This window comes from Pinus tabuliformis, chromosome 4_2, assembly GCF_031772625.1.
Source record: "Pinus tabuliformis cultivar Carrire ecotype Pingquan chromosome 4_2, CPIR1, whole genome shotgun sequence".
Classification (NCBI taxonomy): Eukaryota; Viridiplantae; Streptophyta; class Pinopsida; order Pinales; family Pinaceae; genus Pinus; species Pinus tabuliformis.
Window position 1 is genome coordinate 814,751,870 of NC_142304.1, and position 13,880 is coordinate 814,765,749.

A 13,880-nucleotide genomic window follows, 5' to 3' on the forward strand; every position below is an offset into this window, starting at 1 on the left:
CGAATGAAGGACAAGGAAGAGGGGCTAGGCTCTTCGCACTTGGATCTGAATTGCAAAAAAAAAGTCCGACATAGATCTTCATATGTTGGAGGAATTAGACATATGTTTGTCTAAGTTGGGCCAACCAGAATGGAAGAAACTGAGTTGGGCTCTCAAGCCATCCATGCTTGCATTGATACAATCCCAACTTTGGGAACACCCTTGTGAAGAGGTCAGGGTCACAATTGCTTCTTGGTCATTAGCTCTAACATCGCCACTACTGCCCTATAAGAATGATCTCATGAGAGATATATTGTAATTGATAGTAGAAGCCCTTTAGGGATTAAATAACATCATGCTTCCTACCTTTCAAAAACGGTGCAGAATTTCAAAACTCATGGAAAAATTCAGCTTTGGCACATTCATGTCGAATCTGGAATATGATGAGTTAATCTTTCAGTTGCTCCAAAATTGTTACACCAATATTACATCAGCTCATTCAGACCATGTCAAAACAATCATGCAAAAGATTGTGTCTCTATTCTTAAAAGGTGATGCTGCCATCTGCAAGATACTAAGATCCAAATTGTTGACCATTTGGAAGAAGAAACCACAGGGATCACCAGTTGCCTATGATCTAGTCGAGAAGTTGGTCAAGCGAAACATAAAATTGCTCAGAAGAGTGTTGACTAGGAAGGAGATGAAGCGAATTGATGGAGGAAGCAAGAACAAAGAAAATAAAACCTGCAACAAGAATGAACTAAGAAGGAGAGGACTATGCTTTATCTTCAAGGGATCTTGGGCACTTAACCATTCATGTCCAAGTTAAAGGAAGAAGGCAACAACGACAGAGCAAAAGGAGATTCCTTCGGATCACAAGGATTCTTCTGAAGAATCCAAGTAGTCAAGTACAGATGATGAGCAAAAACACAATGAACAAAAGGAGATTCCTTCAGATCATGAGGATTCATCTGAAGAATCCGAGAAGTGAAGTACAGATGATGAGCAACAACACAATGTTATTTAGAGAGATTTGCAGAACAAGCCGATAATAATCAGTGAGCTTAACAAAATACATGGGGAAAGGAAGGAGGTAATTCTTCCTAATGATGTGGTAGACTCTTATAGAACTGGGTCCATCCATGAAGAATATGAGCAAACAAGTGTAAATAAGAGTCCAACAATGTATCGATGTTTGACAACGGGAGAAGATGAACAACATATTGCCTTCACAGATGTGGGAGACCAGGAAAACTTGAGTGAGGAGCCAACAGTAGTGAATCGACATGATGAGCATAATCATGAGGAGGAGCATGACAGATATAATGTGCAGGATGAGCCATTCCTAGAGAGTTGGTCAGAGGTTCAAGTTGAAGTTGTGGTCATGGGGCATCTGGTGCAGACAGATACAAAGATATTTAGCATGACACTAGTAGAGGACTTTTAGGAAAAGATCATGCATTTCAAAACAGATCTTATGATGTTGAAGCAGAGAGTCTGGACAGTTTGAGACACTGTCTTACAGGAGAATAGGAAAATTGAGGAGTTCATAGAGGTACGTGTCGATTCGGCAGCCAAACTATCCAGTGCTAAGGAATGACTCAAGTCCCTTACAAGGCAGAAAGAGGAGTACAATTGGGAGTTCCAGAGTATCCCTCTATAAGAGTACATATATAAGGCTTGCAGCACTACCAACCCACCTTTATACACTGGGGAAAGTAGGAAAAAGTTCCCCAAATGGATCATGTTAAGTGACTAGGTGGAGCAGCATGAGTGGGGCATCAAGCAACTTCAACATTGTAGATTTGTTCCATGTGAAGGTATTCATCTTTCCCTTGGCATGGATTGGTGAGAGATTAGGAGTTGCAACTTTAATGATGGGATGATTCCTATGAGGATACTCTTAGCCAAGGGCATATTGCAGCTTCGGCCCTTCGCAAGAGCAATGATGGAGGGTTGACATGGTATCATAACCCACAAGTCCCAGGACTTAAATGAAATTGGGATCTAGAAGAATCTAATAGGGGCAAGTTTGGGCGAAATTTTGTTTGGGACCCAGTTATTGAAGGATCCATTCAGGATCATTTAGTATGGAGGCATGGAATAGCGGGTTGTATGGGATCCTCATATCAATGTAGAAATGCTTTTGTTGTGGATAGAAGTGGATTTCTTGAGGGGAAACAATTTTCGGGCATGAGGATTTGTAATATTCCCTTTTCTTGATATGGTCCAAGTGGATAGAATCTTCCCATGGTATTTACCATGGTGTTTGGCCATGGTATCGGCCCATGGTATTTACCATCATTTTTCGAGGAAAACAATAAAATACGGCTTCTAGAGAATCCATTCAGCCTTTAAAAGGGGATAGGAGCTAAGCATTGGGGGCATCCTAAGTTTCTCTATCTTATTATGTGTTTGTTGAGGACTTGGCATGGCCAGTTCTAGCTTGATCCTGGGACAAAAACCCCGTAGTGAATTTGTTTGGTGGTTCCATCCAGGGTCCATGACTAAGCTTCAATGTCTTATATTAGTCTTTTGAGCAGCCATGCATACCATTTGCAGGAGCTCCATTCTTATTTGTATGGGCATGTATCTTGTTTTCATCTATTAATATAAATAAGGCTGCATTTCTAGATCCCATTTGTGTTCTTATCTATGTCAAAAGTTTATTTCTTTCAGAACACCAAGTGTGCTATATTTATTATAATTTTATCTTTTGGGGATCTTACAGGCTGAGAGGGAAGCTGTACCCAATGCCCAAAATATTATCTTTGGATGATGAAAAAAAGACGGAAAGTTGATAATTAGGATACGTAAGGTCTATGAAACGGATGATAAGATATTAAACCAGAAATCTTAGATATGAAACTACAACATAGACATGAAATCTGCACCAGAAATGATTGAATGATTGTCGATCCATTTTTAAATTAGGATATATGTCAATGATTTACAAGTAATGATGGATGCAACAAAATACTGAAGAAAAACCTGTAATATTGGAGAACCCACAAATTACTCGTACATCAGTGATTGATAATATGCAATGTAGCCACATATATCCATCTTTTCCTGCAGAATTTCCCTGACATTCAACTCAGAATTGTGGAAGTATACTCCTATAACAGTAAAGTCTAAGTAGACTAAAATCCTGTCAACTTCTGTAGTCTTCTATAACAGTAAAGTCTAAGTAGACTGAAATCTTGTCAACTTCTGTAGTCTTCTTATTGTGGAAGTATACTCCTATAACAGTAAAGTCTAAGTAGACTGAAATCTTGTCAACTTCTGTAGGCTTCATTGACCTGCGTGCTGCCAATTGTTAAACGGCCTCCTCTGGTACGGTTGTTTGGCAGTGCATTGGCCTGCACACTGCCATCTGATTTGCAGCCTTCAATGGCAAGACAGACCTCCCCTTTCAACCCAGTTCCCTCGTCAGCGTTATACTTTTTCGTTTTGTCTGGGGCAGATTCTCTCTCATTCAGGACAGAAACCTTTGCTTCATTCACAGCTTCCTTCTCAGTGTTACCCTGCTCTGCATTAACCAAGGCAGGGTGTTTTTCATTCGACACCTGTTCAGAAGTCTCTGTTCTTTGAACATCATTTGCATTCTGGTCCTCTACATAAGGCTCTGGTGCATAAGGTGCATCTTTTAGCCATGGGTGCAAAAGGCACTCTGCTGCCGTGGGCCGCTTCCGTGGAAAAAAGTTTAAGAGGGGAACCACAAAATCGGCAAACTCATTGGCTTCTTGTTCAATAAAATGATATTTTTCAATGAGGAGCCTATTGAGGGGCCAGTAAGGTGGCTCTCGAAGGTTTTTCAAACGACCAGCTCTGTTGAAAAACTTGCGAGAATGGCGACCACCCAGGGCAATCTGAAATCAGGGAAAGATCTCTCATTAAACCTCATGATATAACATACCAAACAAATTCTTAATGTGATATCATGGGAGTATTTCTCATTACATTTTATAATATTACTAATCAAACAAAAATTTTAACATATCAAGATTGACCAATCATAGTTCTTGAAAACTAGTAAGAATGTGATACAGCTTGATTAACTAGACCATGAAAACTCATAAGAATATGATTCAGCTCAGTTGGGCAGAAATCTAGCATTTAAGATTCTTATCCTCCATACCTTCCAACAGAAAATCTTTCAAGTTATGGAATTGCAAAAACAAACTAATGAAAAAATTAATGGTTAAAAAAAATATTATTTTTAATTAAAAATATATGAATTATTTTAATTTGAAATTATGTTAAATTATATTATAGTATTTTTATAATATTAAAAAAAATATTTATTTACCTATCTTATAAATTTATTTATTTTTCAATTGAGTTACATATATAGAAACGATGGAATATAAAATAAAAAACTAAAGTCTTTAAGTATGGTGGAGGAAGGAGTTGTTTATAATAGCATTTCATGGGTATGTGTCTTGTGAAAGTGGGGTGAAAGTGGGGGTGAAAGAGTCATTTATAATAGTGTTTTATGGAGATGTGTTTAAGGTGCATCTCTGCTTTTTGTATGCCTTCAAGATAGGTGGTGTCTAGTGAAATATTTTGCATGCTCTTTGTATGTCTCTAGGATAGGTGGTGCCTAGTGAAACATTTTGCATGCCCCCTAGGATAGGTGATGCCTAGTGAAACAATTTGCTATACATTATATTTTGCAAAACAAGATGAAATATTTGTTGTGCCTCTAGGATAGGTGGTGTCTAGTGAAATATTTTGCATGCTCTTTGTATGTCTCTAGGATAGGTGGTGCTTAGTGAAACATTTTGCATGCACCCTAGGATAGGTGATGCCTAGTGAAATATTTTGCTATACATTATATTTTGCAAAACAAGGTGAAATATTTTTTAGGTTAATATATAGAAAATATTTTGCACAATGGGAAACTTTTAGGCACCCTCTCCCAAAATTGGGAGGCTTGGTTATTCCTCGTGAATTTTTTTCATATATATATATATATATATATATATATATATATATATAATATTCATTTTTCATTATTAGTTTTTAATACTTTTGATTCTAAATATTAATAATCTTACAAGTTTTTGACTTACCATTCTTTATTATTTTTTAGTAATTTTAATTTACTATTTTTAATTTCAATATCTACTCTTTACTTTTACAAGATATTTTTTTTCTTAATATTATTTAGAATAATGAATCTGAATCAATATTTTTTCATTTATGATTTCATTATAATTTATAAATTTTAAAATATCTCCATCTATCATCGATTCAATGTGAAATATTCAAATATGGCAAATCATAAATCATATAACAATGATGAATGCTTAGTAACTTGTGTTGTATCATTTCACTATTTTGAATTTAGTGTTTACATTATATAATGATAAATTCACATGTGATGAATTGTTACGTTGGGGTCTTTGTTTTCTCATAGTTTTGGAGATATGGCCCTAGACTAGGGACCTTAATTCCTCCTCGCCTCCTATGAATTTCATTAAAATTTGGGGAATGTTTCACACATCTCTTGTGTGTGTTTCCCTAATCCCATATTTCTGCATCTTGACCTTAATTTCTCCTTGCCTCCTATGAATTTCATTAAAATTTTGGGAATGTTTCACACATCTCTTGTGTGTGTTTCCCTACTCCCATACTTCTGCATCTTGGAAACATGGCGGAACATTATTTATAATAGAAAGAAATGGGAAAACATCAAAGTCTAAACATGGTATGATTTGGTTATTTTCTTACTATTTCCCCAAAAATTTGGCTAAAAATTTAAAATAATTATTGGAATCATAGATATTAATTGTTAAGATTGTATAATTGGAGCATGGTAGTAACTTTTGAAGGGTTGAATCCATTTATAGATTCGTACCTGATATTTCAACAATGAAAAATTGCAATTTGACAAAAAATTATACTTGCATTTTAGTGATGATCGATGAAGAAAATCAAAATCATACAACTTTTAAACTTTTTTAGCAACCATTACTTATTTTTTTTATGAATTTACAAACTTCAAAACTGTAACACTCCTCCCTTCCACCCATAGCAACCATTACTTATTGTTATAAGCATTGACAAACCTTGAAATTGTAACACTCCTCCCTTCCAACCCCTTAAAGGTTCTCGGGCTGAGGAAGGTGTTACTTGTTGTTTAACCCGATCCCCAAGGTCCGCTATGAAGACGAGGTTAAGGAAAATCATCCTCTTCTAATATCACTGTTGCATTCTGTTTGTCGAGAGATTTTTGGTGATACCAATTTGATGTTGATCTAATCCCCAAATCAAAGGATAAACTCAATTAAATATTTTCCATATTAAAAGAGGCCATGTCAACATGCTTTCCACATGGTACCGATGTGGCCTCCATGTAATTTTGACAATACATCTTGGTGGGTCCCATCAATTAGATCCTAGTCATGTTTCTGCGGGTTATCACTGCTAACATTTTATGTCAAACAAAGAGGAGGCGGTGGGCAACGAGCGTGGTAAGGTTCCACAATGGAACCATGGCTTAAGTCAGCTAACCTCCACTAGAATGCTTGCATATGTTACTTCATGCAACAAGCACCACGTGGTGAGTAGTGGGCAATGTTGCAATGCTCTAAATTTTTCTCTGACCCCACTCTTAGACCTTTCACTCACGATCAATCAACATTAAGCCAAGTGTATCAAACCCTGCCTGTTCCTCAAAATTACCTACTATAGCCAATGGTTGATGCCCAGTGTTTTTTCACGCGACACGATTTCACTAAGGCATAGTTATGCTAGCTCTTGGGCAGTGTTTGTCTCGCCGACATAGAAATGAAGTTAAGTTTTCCAATTGTATGTCGGTCTTGGCAACATAGGCATACATGAACTAAAATAGCTTGGTATGGGTTTATAAAAGATAAAGGAAATTTCTCTATGCACAACCTCCTAAAGCCTTAAGGCGACTTACAACCAAGAGCTCGATACCCATATTTCTTTGTTTTTGCGAACATAATAACCAATGTAGGGACAAATTAAGCTAGGTATACTCATGATTCTAGAAATCAACTAACTAAACATAGACACATAGTTTCCCATTGACCATGTACGTACTAATGAATAACATGTTTCGGGCATACCTTGAAATTCATAAGTATGCAAGATATCATTCTAATCATGAGCATAATAGTAAGCCTCACAATGTAGACATTCATTTACATTTATAAAAACCATAAGATCTTGCACCATTCACAACATACAAGATTCATCTAGTGCATAAAAAGTAAACATAAGCAATTTAGAATTATCTATGTTTAAAGACGGTTGGAAACTAAAGGAAGGACTTCAACTCTCCACCTAACCATAAGCCAACCACATTGCAATCTTAGTCAAAGCTAAGGCTTAGTCACATAACCAAGAGGAGCCCACTGCCTAAGTGGTTTATCAACTGCTTATTAGCAATAAGCACCATAGTGACTCACTTGCTCTCTGGGTTAAAACATAGGTCTTCACCCAGAATCAAATGGGTTATATCTCATTTCCATAAGGTTAAATAAACTACTTTTTTTGGTTTATCAACAAATTATTCATAGAAAACATCACAAGGGTCCATAGGCCACTATCCAGGTGGTTCATCAGCTTCATGATAAGCACCATATGACTCAAATTTCCATGCATTGGTTGTTTATCATCTAGGAAGCAAGCACCAGGTGGTTTATTAGCCTCACAACAAGCACCAAAGTGTGGTTCATCAGCTTCATGATAAGCACCATATGACTCAAATTTCCATGCATTGGTGGTTTATCATCTAGGAAGCAAGCACCAGGTGGTTTATTAGCCTCACGACAAGCACCAAAGTGATCTAGTTCCTCCATCGAGCTCCCTAATGATCATATAGGCTTTAAAACATCGTTAAATGGCCTCCATTTAGGAGATGCAAATAATATCACCCTCGACTTCTAAACATTGGATCTTAGATTTTCCAATATAGCTTAGTAATTCCCTTTGTTCAAGCGCTTCCTTACTTTTCTCTGCAAGGTTACTTCATCTCCTTCCACGTGTTTGTAACTCGCTTTTGTCGTTTAGTTCTATTGACATAGATTGTCGTTGATGTCAATATGGACAAATAAGAATAGAGCAAACAGAGGAGCAAATGGAAGCAAACAACCATCATAGCAACAGAGGAACAAACAGAGCCATCGGAACAATGGAGGAAGCAGACAGAGCGATCGGGAGCTATCGGAGCAAGAATTCCAAAGGAATACACTATCAGGGCAAAACGACTCATTTATGTGGCAAATAGACTATGGAAAATACACTATCGGAGCAGAAAGGCAGAGTTTATATGTATACGCAAATATGTATGCAAATACACTAACGGAGGCAAAAACTCATGTATATATGCCTTTACACTATGAGAGGCAAAAGACTTGGCTGTATTACAAATACACTAGCGAAGGCGGAAAGCGAACTTGAAACTTTATACACAGGAGTGTTCAGTTGTATTGGGTCCGGCACATAATATCGCATCGCTATAAGTGAGTGGTACCTTGCGATTTGTGACTGCCGACATATACCGCATAATCATAGTGAGAGGCAATAGAGGCAACAAAGGCAGGAGAGGTAGGAGATGATTTGTGTATAATCAGAGTGAGAGGCAGTAGAGGCAACAAAGGAAAGAGAGGTAGGAGAAGTAGGAGAACATGAGTGAAGGAGAAGCTCATCAGAGTAGAGAACTACAACAAAGCAGTTTATACCTGGTTTGGGTTGGAGCCCACGGGGTTGAAACCTTAGAACTGAAAGGATTGGAATGCTTGGGAGTTGGTGCTCCTAAGTGCAAAGCAATTGCCTTGGAAGAATAGAGTTGGTGGTCTAGAGGTTGGAGCCTCATAAAAGTCCAAGTTGGTGCTTGGAAACTTATTGCAACCAGTTATATATTGTATTTATTTCATTGCACAGTTATATATTGTATTTATTTCATTGCACTGTTTGTATTAATAAAAGAATTTATTCTTGTTGATCATCTTGTGTTCTGAATATAAATGTTTTAACTGGAAAAACAATAGTCAGAAAAACAAACACTGATTCACCCCGCCTCTTAGTATTTCCAACAATTGGTATCAGAGCCGGCTTCTTCATATTAGCCTAATAGCTTGAAGAAGGATTCATAGCCATGATGAGAAATCACAACGCATCAAGAATACCTCCTCTATTCGATGGCACTAATTTTGGTTTCTGGAAAAAGAGAATGACCTACTACTTAATGTCCCTTGGACCTGAAGTCTGGCATTTCATTCAAAATGAGTACCAAATTCCTCCCACTCTTCCAATAGATCAAGATGAGAGGAAAGCCTACATTGCAAATGCAAAAGCCTTGAACTCCATCACTAGTAGAATCGTTGATTCTGAGTTCACAAAAGTCATGAATTGTAACTCTGCCAAAGAAATGTGGGATAAGCTAGTTGGCTTATACGATGGAGACTCAAAATTCAAGAAGGCAAAGCTTCAGACTCATAGAAGGCAATTTGAAAGTCTGAAGATGGAAGATGAAGAAGATAATTCATCATACTTCCTCCGAATTGCTGAAGTGGTCAACTCCCTTAAAGGATTGGATGAAAAGATTGAACAAAGTACCATTGTTCAAAAGGTATTAGGATCTCTTCCAGACAGATTTGATTCCAAAACAAGTGCCATAGAATAATCAAAGCATATAGATACTCTGAAGATGGATGAACTCCATGGAATCCTCACTGCCTATGAGATGAGGAAAGGTGGTCCAAGCTCCAAAGATGCAACATTCAAGGCCTCAAAATCCAAGAAGGGGAAAGAAAGGAATGACTGTAGTGATGACTTCGATGTGGAATCCGAATTGGCTCAATTTGTACAAAAGCTGAAGAGAGGATCTAAGCAAAAAGGTAAGTACCCTCTTATATGTTTCAAATGTGGAAAAATAGGTCATTATTGCTACAAAATGTCCTCATAAACATGATAGTGATGATGAAGGAAATTCTAAAAGAATGGCACACAAAAAGAAAGGGTTCAATAAGAACTTCTCTAAGCAAGATGAGTCTGATGAGGATGAATTTGTTGTCATCAAAATGAAATTAGATGAGGAAAGTGACCATGATGAAATCCAAGAAACATTATTCATGGCATTCATAGATGAAGATGACTCAGGGCTAGAAGGAAATGTAGATGAACTATTAATAAGTGCCATTGAGGAAAATGAGAAATTACAGAATTAAATCATTTCTCTCAAGGTAGAAAATGAGGAAACAAAGCTAAAATAAAAAGAAGAGACTTGTGAACAATGTGAAGCCGAAATAATGGTATCTCTGAGGAAGGAATTGGAGCAAGTAAAAAAGGGTTGGAAAAGGTCTCAAATACTTGAGACTGTCATGAAAAGTAAAAAACGTCAACATGACAAGTCTGGAATAGGCTATAAAGGAGAATCATCAAGCACTAAGAACAGTGGAAAGAACTATGCCGATGCACTTTCCAGCAACCCAAAAGAAGAAAAAAAAATGTCATCAAAGGTGCATTCCAGATTCAAAGAATGAGGAGAGAATAACTCCAAAGAAGAATATGGATTCGAATCATGGATACTACAACAAATACAAACCAGTATTCCATCAAAGGCTCATCTCAAATCCAAAGGATGAAGCGGGAGTAATTCCAAGGAAGGAAATTGACTCAAACCGTGGTTGCTACAACAGGTACAAAACTATCTTTCTTGGACATCGTTTTCACTGTAAAAACTTTGGTCATCAAGCTAGACATTGCATGGCTCGCAGAAGTGAAACACCAAAGCTAAAGGACCAAATAATCAATTAATATGCCCCCAAAAGGAAGGGAAAAATCAAAACCTTCAATTTGTTTGATCCCTTGACCAAATTTGATCTGATTTTCACATTATGCTACAATAATGGACACTTTGAACAAAACTGCCCACTCAAAGGAAGAAAAGCGAGTAGTGAGAAACCCAACATGGATAAATGTGGCCTGGCTCTATATGCTCAAAATAATGAAAATCATTGGTTTTTGGATAGTGGGTGCTCCAGACACATGACAGGGGACAAAAGGAAGTTTGTCTCTTTGAGAAAAAAGGAAGGAAATGTGTCCTTTGGAAATGGATATGGCAGAATTGTGGGAAAAGGAATTGTTACTCCTATCAATGGAAAAGGAAAAGATCAAGATGCTCTGCTAGTAGACGGGCTCAAACACAACCTCCTGAGTGTCAGCCAAATCTGTGATCAAGGACATAAGGTTGTCTTCAACACCAAAGATTGTGAAATAAGGAACTTTTCCTCAGGGGAACTTGTGGCAAAAGGGGTTAGAACACCAGACAACATTTACATTCTAAACAAGATTCAAGAAAATAAATGCTACCTGAGTAAGATAGATGAGACTTGGTTGTGGCAGAAGCGACTTGGACATACAAGCTTCGAAAATCTAATCATTATCAACAATACTAGTGTTGTACGAAACATCCCAAGGCTATTCAAACCAAATCAAGGAGTATGTGGTCCATGTCAACATGGAAAGAAAACTAGAACCATCCACAAGACAAAGGAGCTCTCTACATCAAAGCCCTTTGAGATCATCCATGCTGATTTGTGTGGACCAACTAGAAATCAGGCACTCCAAGGAGAAAGGTACTTTGTGTTATTTGTTGATGACTATACTAGAATAATGTGGATATATTTTATAAAATATAAATCTGAAACTTTTGAGTGTTTTAAGAATCTAAAATCTCTTTTAGAAAATGAAAAAGACTAAAAAATTAAGTGCCTCAGAACAGACAGAGGGGGAGAATTCACATCAAAAGAGTTTAATGAGTTATGTAATATTCATGGAATTAAAAAGGAATTCTCTGCTGCGAGAACACCCTAGCAAAATAGGGTAGTTGAAAGAAGAAAACAAACAATTCAAGAAATGGCAAGAACAATGTTATTAGTAGTATACTTGCAGCCAAAATTCTGGAGAGAAGCAGTTGAAACAGCTGTCTATACCTTGATCGGACTCAATTAAGACCAAATTGTGAAAAAACTCCTTATGAATTATGGAAAGGAAGACCTACTTCAGTAAAGTACTTCAAGATCTTTGGAAGAAAGCGCTTCATAAAAATCAATGATGGCTCACCAAGAAAGTTTGATTCACGGGTTGATGAAGGAATATTCCTTGGATACTCTACACAGAGCAAAGCCTACAAGTGCTACAATTTTCGACTAAAGAAAATAGTGGAAAGCATTGATGTAAATATTGATCAAGACCTTCCAGAAAAAGAAATTGAAGAACATGAAGATGATTTTCTCATTGAAGAAGAAGAACCTAAATAAGAAGAAATAGATGAGGAAGAAGAAGAAGAGGAAAATGAACCACCTCATACCCCTTCAAAGATGAAGTTTATCCAAAAATATCATCCAAAAGAACAGATTATTGGCAATAGAGATGAAGGGATGCAAACTCGAAGAAGGATGACAATTACACCAAAGAGAAACGTCATTGCTCTTTTATCAATGATAGAACCAGAAACATTTACACAAGCAAGTAAGGATCCTCATTGGGTAAAAGCCATGGAAGAAGAAATGTCCCAAATTGAGAAGAACGAGACATGGGAGCTGGTACCTCGTCCAAAGTACAAAAACATAATAGGAGCCAAGTGGGTATTCAAAAATAATATGAATGAAGAAGGACAAGTTATCAGAAACAAGGCAAGGGTTGTCAACAAAGGCTATTCACAAATTGAAGGAATTGAATTTGAAGAGACATTTGCACCAGTAGCTCGTATGGAAGCTCTCAGGATGTTCTTGGCATTTGCTTGCTCAAAAGGATTCAAAATCTATCAAATGGACGTAAAATCAACATTTCTAAATGGGGAACTCAAGGAGAAAGTCTACATGGAGAAACCAGAAGGATTTGATCTAACAGAAGGAAAGGACTTAGTCTGCAAGTTGAAAAAGGTTTTATATGGGTTGAAACAAGCTCCTAGAGCTTGGTATGCAAGATTGGATCACTATCTACAACAACAAGGCTTCAAAAAGGGAGTGGTTGGAAGTAATTGATACATAAAGACAGATGAAGGTAAGTTACTAGTTACTCTTGTTTATGTCAATGACCTAATTTTTTCTAGCAATAATGATGAAATGAGCCATGAATTTTTTCAAAACATGACAAAAGAGTTCGAGATATCAATGATAGGAGAGCTATCTCACTTCCTTAGATTTCAAGTATCCCAAACTAGAGCAGGATTGTGTATATCTCAAGCCAAATATCTAAAAGACATGCTTAAAAGATATGGAATGGACGACTGTGCACCCATGAGCACACCTATGACCACAAAATACAAATTGAGCAAAGATGATGACTTGCCTCCAGTAGATGCAACTCATTATAGGTCAATAATTGGAGCCCTTCTATACTTAACAGCTGCAAGACCTGACATAATGTAGGCAGTAGGAATGGTGGGAAGATTTTAATTTGCTCCCAAACAATCCCATCTATTACCTGTAAAAAGAATTCTCAGATATCTTAAAGGAACTCCTGATTTCGGCCTTTTGTACCCTAAGAGCTCAACACTGACTGTAACTGCATATACTGATGCTAATTGGGCTGGAAGTGTAGATGATCGGAAAAGTACTAGTGGAAATGTGTTCTTCCTAGGAGACTATTTGGTATCCTGACTCAGCAAAAAAAAATCATACATATCATTATCCACGGCCGAAGTTGAGTATATAGCTGCAATAGACTGTTTTACTCAAATACTATGGATGAAGGAAGCTCTAAAAGATGTCAACATAGGTACAAATCAACTGATTACCATCTATTGTGACAACACAAGTGCTATTAGTCTCAACAAAAATCCAGTGATGCACTCAAGGACCAAACACATACCAATCAAGTATCATTTCCTTCGTGAACAAGTAGTTGAATAAAAC

The 13,880-nt window shown here is 37.1% G+C and overlaps 1 protein-coding gene across 1 annotated transcript in view; it reads right to left on the reverse strand.

Moving 5' to 3' along the window:
* Nucleotides 1-2,994: 2,994 nt before the first annotated feature.
* Nucleotides 2,995-13,880, reverse strand: part of LOC149172175 (uncharacterized) — a 93,392-nt gene continuing 82,506 nt past the window's right edge. The window contains exons 4-5 of the mRNA XM_089426229.1: nucleotides 3,282-3,851; nucleotides 2,995-3,150 (exon numbers count right to left, since the gene is read on the reverse strand). Coding sequence (XP_089282355.1) covers nucleotides 2,995-3,150; nucleotides 3,282-3,851 — 726 coding nt within the window. The remainder of the gene's footprint in view (nucleotides 3,151-3,281; nucleotides 3,852-13,880) is intronic.